Source organism: Mytilus trossulus, chromosome 7, assembly GCF_036588685.1.
Source record: "Mytilus trossulus isolate FHL-02 chromosome 7, PNRI_Mtr1.1.1.hap1, whole genome shotgun sequence".
Classification (NCBI taxonomy): Eukaryota; Metazoa; Mollusca; class Bivalvia; order Mytilida; family Mytilidae; genus Mytilus; species Mytilus trossulus.
In genome coordinates, this window is record NC_086379.1 from 73,998,729 (window position 1) to 74,007,382 (window position 8,654).

Below are 8,654 nucleotides of genomic sequence, written 5' to 3' on the forward strand. Positions count from 1 at the left end.
TAAAGACTAGACAGGGTACAAATGATGACCAACAGTTTCCTACAAATTTCCTCCATGTTTCACAACTACCAGTAAAGTGGACCAACACAATGAAAAGCATTTTGCCTCTACTAGTCACCCTGTGTACACCATTGAAGATGAGGACATATATGTAGAGCATGATACTGGCCAGTTCAAATTTCAAATGCCAGAAAATCAAAGTCGCATTGGAGGTTTACGTCAGAACAATCAGTTATCTTCTGATGCCCGTGTTATGCTAACCAAGATCATTGATGCTGCCGATGCTATGGTGAACGGAGCTCAAGGCATTTTTGTTGGCTTCTATCCTCCTCCTCCAGACAATTCAGTAATCTACATTCCAGTGTTTGTGTTAGTTGAAATAGACGACTCAACTGCTCCAATGCCAGAGATACCTTTAAGATTCGACAGGGATGATGGACGTAAATTCTATACTGACAATAGGACCGAAATTAGCATTGCAACAGGTCACACGTAGAACTTTTCAGGAAGTAGTTGTAAGAATTTTATACAGCGAAAAGAGTGTAACACTAAACCTTGTATGAAGCTGCTTATACTAGGCACTTGATGAATGGAATGATCCCTTTCAGTCTGGACGCGAATGCGTATTTCCATATCCAAACAGACAACATAACAATCCTCTGCGATAATCACTTGTCACCAGTTTAGAGAAATCAATCTAACCGGTTGACCAGAATTAACCATCAATGTCAATAAGCCGAAAAATAAAATGCCATTTTGAAAATAAAAACTAACACTGATGAGCTAAAGAAATTAAAACGTGCATCAAAAAACCTAAACATATTTAACCCTTTATTGAAATATATTGACAGAGAAGCGAAGAAAACTGTTACAGTTCGATTACAAAATCATTGGAAAAACATTTTTTTTCCTTTTTAAAACATAATCATTGGGGTTTTCCTGACTTCGAATTTAGGCCTTTTGGATACTTTTTTGTATATGTATCCCTCTTAAATTAATTAATTGTACGCCCATACACTTCACATATTATTGAAAAACAACACTTGAATTATATAAGCCATCTGGGATTATTTGAAAAACTCCTAGAAATGACTGATACAAAACTTTCTATATTACCGTTGAATATTGAGTATATTGACTTAAACAATTAGCCAACATAAAAGCGACAGCTATATTTTATTGGTTGCATAGGAACCCGATAAAAGCATTTTATTAATGAAATTGTTTATTTTTAATATGTTGTTGTTATTTTGATAAAAATTCAAAATTGTTAACCATTGCCGAACTGACTCATAAGCTTCTCTGGGTTAGTCTTTTGATTGTCATTCGGAAAGCAGTTTATGCTGGATATCCAAGTTTGAAAATATTAAGATGCAGTCTAATGATTTACAAGTTACTCCAACCATTTCACATATTACATTATCAACCCTGCGACATGATAGTGCTGCAACAAGTCTGGTTGGTTACAGAACTACAACCGGTGCACAGGAAAAGGTTGTTAGTTTTGTTATTCCTGCAGACCGTTTACTTCCAGAGCCTCATCCAAAATATCTGACCGACATCTTTTTTGTCCTTTTTGTTGTGATAATTTTCTTTTCTGTTGTTGGAAACAGTTTGGTAATCGCCGTATCTGTGAAAAGTCGAAAACTGAAAACAGTGACGGACATTTACATAATGTCCCTTGCCATTAGCGATTTACTTATAGCTACGTTAAATATGCCGTTTCAGCTATACTTTACCGTGGTTAATGAATGGATGACGGGTGGTAAGACAGGAGAAGCTTTGTGCAAGTTTACTAATTATATACAAGGATGTACTGTTATTTCAAGCATCTTTACTTTATTAGCTATTGCAATAGACAGGTAAGTCACCAAAACAAATAACTGCATTAGTTTTGATGACAATACTTGAACAGTATCAATGTTTAAGAAATTTACCTTTGATGTCACTCTTGTGACGTTGACCCAGTCGTGTAAAAGACAGTTCGTGGTTCTGTTGTGCTGTTTTGTGGGCTGTCCTGTGTTGTTTTATTGTTCTTTTTTATTCTGTGGTTAGCATGTCGAAATGTACTATTGTATTGTTTATTTGTGTATGTATCTGTCTTGGGTGTTCTTTCATTTATATTTGTAAAGTATTCCTGTCATCTAATTGTGACATGTTATAATTTTCGACATTGTCATAAAAGTGCGAGGTTTAGCTAACCAGGTTCAACCCACCATGTTTTTCTTAATATGTCCTGTACCAATCAGGAAAATGGCAGTTGTTATCTTATAGTTAGTTTCTGTGTGTGTGTTTTTTTTTTTTTTTTTTTTTTGTTCAATTCAATGTTTCTGATGTATCGGTGTTTTTCCACTCATAGCTGATTTGTTTCCCTCGGTTTGGAATGTTACCCGGATATGTTTTTGTCTCGATCGATTTATGACTTTCGAACAGCGGTAAAGTACGAATGCCTTTATTTACTTCTAAAGACTTGAAGTCGTGTTACCCTCTAGGAAAGTTTACATAAATATAAGAAGATGAGGCTTTTTTTACTCTTTTGTCGGGTTGTTGTCTCTGTCGACTGTCATACAAGTGAGAGGTTTAACTGACTATTAAACCAGGATTAATCCACAATTTTATACATAAGAAAATATATGTACCAAGTCGGGAATATGACAGTTGTTATCCACTCGTTTGGTGTGTTTGAGCTTTAGGGACTTTCCGTTTTGAATTTTCTTCGGAGTTTACTATGTTTGTGATTTTACTTTTTTTTTTACTCATTCCTGATTTCTAATCTCAATTTTAGTATGGTCGATGAGACAACAATCCCATGTATGACGATTTAGTGTTTCAAAGAAAGAACAGAAAGTTATCATTTTGATATAAAATTGAGAATGGAAATGGGGAATGTGTCAAAGAGACAACAACCCGACCAAAATAAAAAAACACAACAGCAGAAGGTCACCAACAGGTCTTCAATGTAGCGAGAAATTCCCGCACCCGGAGGCGTCCTTCAGCTGGCCCCTAAACAAATATATACTAGTTCAGTGATAATGAACGCCATACTAATTTCCAAATTGTACACAAGAAACTAAAATTTAAATAATACAAGACTAACAAAGGCCAGAGGCTCCTGACTTGGGACAGGCGCAAAAATGCGGCGGGGTTAAACATGTTTGTGAGATCTCAACCCTCCCCCTATACCTCTAACCAGTGTAGAAAAGTAAAAGCATAACAATACGCACATTAAAATTCAGTTCAAGAGAAGTCCGAGTCTGATGTCAGAAGATGTAACCAAAGAAAATAAACAAAATGACAATAATACATAAATAACAACAGACTACTAGCAGTTAACTGACATGCCAGCTCCAGACTTCAATTAAACTGACTGAAAGATTATGATTTCATCATATGAACATCAGGCACAATCCTTCCCGTAAGGGGTTTAGTATCATACCATCATAACATATATGAGAAGAACATAACCCGTGTCATGCCAACAACTGTTTTTAGAATAAATGTGTTTAGTTCCGACGCAAAGACCTTATCAGTGACTCAATATTAACGCCAAAATATGCAATCTTTAATGACTTGACAACAGTATCGTAATTATATCCCTTCTTAATAAGTCTATTCAAAGGGTTTGTAAGTTTATGAGGTGAATACTGACACCTTTGTGCTTTATAAAGAATATTTCCATAAAAAATTGGATGTGAAATACCTGAACGTATAAAAAGTCTGCATGTTGAGCTATATTTACGAATGATGTCTGTATACCGATGATAAAATTTAGTAAATGTTTTGACTAGTTTGTGATATCGAAAACCCTGGTGTAATAATTTTTCAGTAATACATAAATTTCTCTCGTTAAAATCTAAAACATTGTTACATACACGAGCGAATCGTACAAGTTGAGATATATAAACACCGTAAGATGGTGACAAGGGAACGTCACCATCTAAAAACGGATAATTAACGATAGGAAATGAAAAATCATCCCTTTTATCATAAATTTTAGTATTCAGCTTTCCGTTAGTGATATAGATATCAAGATCGAGGAAAGGGCAGTGGTCATTGTTAGTATTAGCTTTATTTAAAGTGAGTTCACCAGGATAAATTTCATTAATATACATACTGAAGTCGTCATTATTGAGAGCCAAAATATCATCCAAATATCTAAAAGTATTATTAAATTTGTTTATCAGATGTTGTTTTGAAGGGTCTTTGCTTATTTTTGTCATAAATTGTAACTCGTAACAATACAAAAAGAGGTCCGCAATAAGTGGTGCACAGTTAGTCCCCATTGGAATTCCGATAATCTGACGATATACGGAATCCCCAAAGCGAACAAAAATGTTATCTAGTAAAAATTCAAGGGCATATATAGTATCAAAGCATGTCCAATTAACATAGTTTTTTTGTTTATTGCTACTAAAAAATGACCTAAAAGAGTTTGAACATATATATTCACATTCTGATTTTTTGAATGCCCATTTAATTAGGTGTGTGAATTTTTTCTTAATGAGAATGTGAGGCAATGTAGTATACAGGGTAGAAAAATCAAAACTTTGAACAGATTCAAAATCACCAATATAAGCATGCAATTTATCAAGTACTTCCAACGAGTTCTTGACACTCCAAAAGTAATTTATTCCACTATTTTCGAAGGCCTTATTTGAAAAATTTATTATAAGGTTTTTAATTGTACCAAGTGTGCTGGTAAGAATAATAGACAATTTAGTAGTTGAACAATGACTTGAAGACGAAATAAATCTATATTTGTAAGGGGTTTTGTGTAGCTTCGGAAGCCAATACATAGTTGGAACTTTCATTGTATTTGGCTCTGCTTGTAAAGCGGAGGCTAAAAGTTTATGTTTGTTACAGATTTCGTTTTCTGAAAATGGAGTCAGTTGGAATGTTGGTGAATTGGTGATTTCCTTTTTCAGAACCTCGATGTAAAATTTACGTCAAACAATAATAATATTATTAGCAGCTTTATCGGCCGGGACAAAAACAAATTCCTTGGCTAGTTCTTTTAGTTTATGTTTGATACGAGAAATAGGTTTATTGTGGTTATTGTTAATAGTAAAATGTTCTTTAAAATGTTGAATACGTATATCAACTATCTTCATTACTGAATTAAAAAAAGAGTCCAAAGATTTTTTGTCAGCTTTTTCCCGTTTTATCCATTTCATACAGTAAGTATGGAGTGAGTCGTGGATGATATTACGACACTCATTCCAATTAATAATTGACGGGGGACGATATTTAGGTCCTTTACTGAGAAATGATTTTAACTCTCGGTCTTGAACGATGTTAAGATCTCCTGTTATAACATGGGAAATGGGTCCATAAATATATTCGGAATTACTGCAATTACATGAAGTAGGTGTATTTTCACTGATATTAACATCTTTACACAATTGACTATAATTAAACACAAATTTCCGGGTAGATTTCTTGTAAATATAACAAATAAGAGGTAGCTCAGTATTGTCAAAATATCCAGGAATTTGTTCTTTAACAGAATGGTCGTTAAATATACCGGCAATATTTACAAAATCAAAGCCTTTATTGACATACTTAATTTTAATAAAATGTTTTTTATGATCTTCAGGGCGATCAATTTTGGGAAATAATTTAGAATAACAATATGCCATAATAATTTGAACAATTTCATACTTAGGACTGCTATATGAAATTGTGTTGCAATCCTCCAAAATTTTATTTAACTTATTAACCGGTAACGAACAGAGTTTTGTTAACAGATAATGTCTGCCGTTGTTTTTTGAAATAGAAATTAGGTCCGAAATATTGGTATGATTGGCCCGAAATTTTCTTTGATTGCGATTTGTTCTACAACCATGAGAACGGTTTTTACGAACAGTTTTAGAAACAATATCCAAAATGTTAACGGAATTGATTCTAGATATATTACCAATTCCCATGATATTATCATTTAGACCGAGAGGGTAAACTGTCTGTAATTTTTTAATCCAATTTAATTCAATTATTTTCCGTGATCGTACAAACTTTGAATGCGATTCACCAGGCTGCTTATTTACTACTTCTAAAGGTTGAACTGCTAAATATTTAAAAGGATGGTTGTGCTTCTTAAGGTGTTGGTAAATGATACTTTTGAATTTATTAGGTCTTTTAAAACGATACAGATGTTCTTGAGTGCGTTTTGATAAATATCTTCCAGTTTCACCTACGTACTGAATACCACATCCCGGTTTGTTTCATGTGAGTAAATAAATAATACTGTTTGTTTTTCAAGTAATATCAGTTTCAAAATTTAAAGAAAATGTGCGACCATTAAACGTGGACCTTACCGTATTGTTGGTGGAAAGACGGGGACATGTAAGTCATTTTTTGGCATGACACTTCTCGATAGAAGGGTAACCACGATTTTTATTGTTAAAAATGTTAGCGATGGTAGTATTTTTAGATAACCGATTTTGAAAATTGAGACGTGTAGATACCCTTTGAACAAGTTTAGTGCATTATATCACCTACTTAAGACATTGTTTCTATCGATAAAGTAGTAAAGTTAACAAACAAAAACAAATGGATCTGAGTTTCGTGTCTTCCCAAGATTAACATCGATACGTTGATAGCATCACTGAGATTGACTATGCTTCCCATTTTCATATCATAAGTTAATATGATATGTTTACCAAACCGTTAAGTTATTCATAGGTGTCGTAACAAGAGACGCTTTTTTTTCTCCAGATTTTATTTAGTTTAAATTTTCATTTTATGTTTGTGTCAAAAATTAATAAAGATAAGTTAATATGCCGTGAAATCTTTCTGGAATAAAGTTTATCTATCAATTATCTAGCTTTTGAAGCGGAACTTCACAGTATTATTTGAACAGTTATACTGTGTTACAATCAAAATTTGGATGAGGTATTGTTGCTTACTAAAGTAAAATGAGAAACTGTATATTAAACATGAGATGACAATTTGAAAAACAATCACGATTTTTTCCGAAATTATTTCAAATTAATTCTTTATTGTCATATAAGTAAAATGATACTTGTGACATAAAAAAAAACAAAAAACAATAACAGGTTACTATTGCAGAAAATACGGTGTAACGTCTTTAATTTTGACTAATTATTAAATTATTGAATGTTTTGAAGTCCAATGTTACATGTAAAAGTCTTTTAGAGACAAACATATACCATACGTTAAGGCATGCTACTGCTTATCATATACGTACACAAATGTATAAAACCAGTAAGTTATTATAAAATAGTGGAGCCAGGAATTTAAATATTAACTGACCATTATAGCTTAAAATTTTGGTAATCTTTTTATTATTTTGTAGGTATGTCGTCATTTGCCGAGCGAATATTTCTCAACAGAGACACAGACAGAAAACCGCTATTATCGCCGTAATTTCGGTTTGGATTGTATCAACGTTGATAGTCATACCACATCTTTTATACCAAAAGCTTCAAATCAGGCTAACAATTTCAACTATAAATGGTTTACTATTTTTTGACGGTATACGATATATATGTGTGGAGGAATTCCCATCGTACCCTGTAATTAACGCACAACGGCTTTATTCACTGATCCAATACATCGGTTGTTATCTGATACCTGTCGTCATCATGGCGTTCACGTACGGTCGAATAGGTTATCGGCTCTGGATTCATCAACCCATCGGAGATATTCTGGCCAATCCAAGAAACCATGGTCTCATCATCAAACAAAAGAGACGCGTAATTCGGATGCTGATGCTACTGTTCTTATCTTTCACGTTGCTTTGGTTTCCGTTTTTCACCTTTGCACTGTATTCGGAGTATGTTGCCATAGATAAATCTTATCGTGTTAAGTTAACCGCTCTAAAGTTAGTCGGGTATAGTAATTGCTGTGCGAATCCAATCATATACACATTCCTAAACAAAAATTTTAGACAAGATTTGTCGAAGTTGTTCTGCAGGGAAACAATTGCACCATCTAACCCAAGACGTATTTGCGAAACAGGCAATCAAACTGGGAATAGTCGGTTTTAACTTGTGTTTTCTGACACGAATATGCAGACGCATAATACATATCAAATTGCCGTAATCTTGTATATTACGTACGCTAGTATTTTCTGAATAATTTCTTATTATTAACATACAATGCATCGTTATAGTGTACTTTATCAGTATGTATTTGAAGACTATTATCACACACAAAAACTTAATAAAAAAGTTGAGATACAATTAAGTATAGAAACTTAGGATTAGACACAAGAAAAACATACTTGTAGACACAAGTAGACGCCATTACAATCAAGCACATAATAAATGAAAAAAAAATCAAAAATATTTAAAACCAGACCAAATAAGCAACGAATCCAAGTGTTGGATATTTTAAGGTGGACACAACGGAACATAATTGACAAAGAAACACACGAATAAAAGCTTACAAAAGGCAACACATTTAAAATTTTAATACGCCAGAAGTGCATTTTGTCCACACAAGATTTACTAGAAACTCCCAGATACAAAAGTTTGAAAGCCGAAACAAGTACAAAATTGAACAGCATCGAGGACCAAAAGTTCAAAAAAGTTATGCCAAAAACGGCCAGGGTTTTCTGTTAGGTACCAGAACATCCCTATTATTTAGAATAATTTATACTATTGCAAACAGTAAATTTTATTAAATGACTG

The 8,654-nt window shown here is 33.3% G+C and overlaps 1 protein-coding gene across 1 annotated transcript; it reads left to right on the forward strand.

The window, feature by feature from the left end:
- The first annotated feature begins 1,371 nt into the window (after positions 1 to 1,371).
- On the forward strand, positions 1,372 to 8,009 carry LOC134726665 (cholecystokinin receptor type A-like). The gene is made up of 2 exons (XM_063591076.1): positions 1,372 to 1,862; positions 7,316 to 8,009. The coding sequence occupies exons 1-2, from the start codon at positions 1,372 to 1,374 to the stop codon at positions 8,007 to 8,009; spliced, it is 1,185 nt and encodes a 394-aa protein (XP_063447146.1).
- The last annotated feature ends 645 nt before the right edge of the window (positions 8,010 to 8,654 follow it).

Excerpts from the sequence above, each read along its gene's own strand:
- LOC134726665 (XM_063591076.1), top strand. The coding sequence starts at position 1,372 with ATGCAGTCTAATGATTTACAAGTTACTCCAACCATTTCACATATTACA. Across the intron at positions 1,863-7,315 it reads TTAGCTATTGCAATAGACAG|GTATGTCGTCATTTGCCGAG; the intron begins GTAAGTCACCAA and ends ATTATTTTGTAG.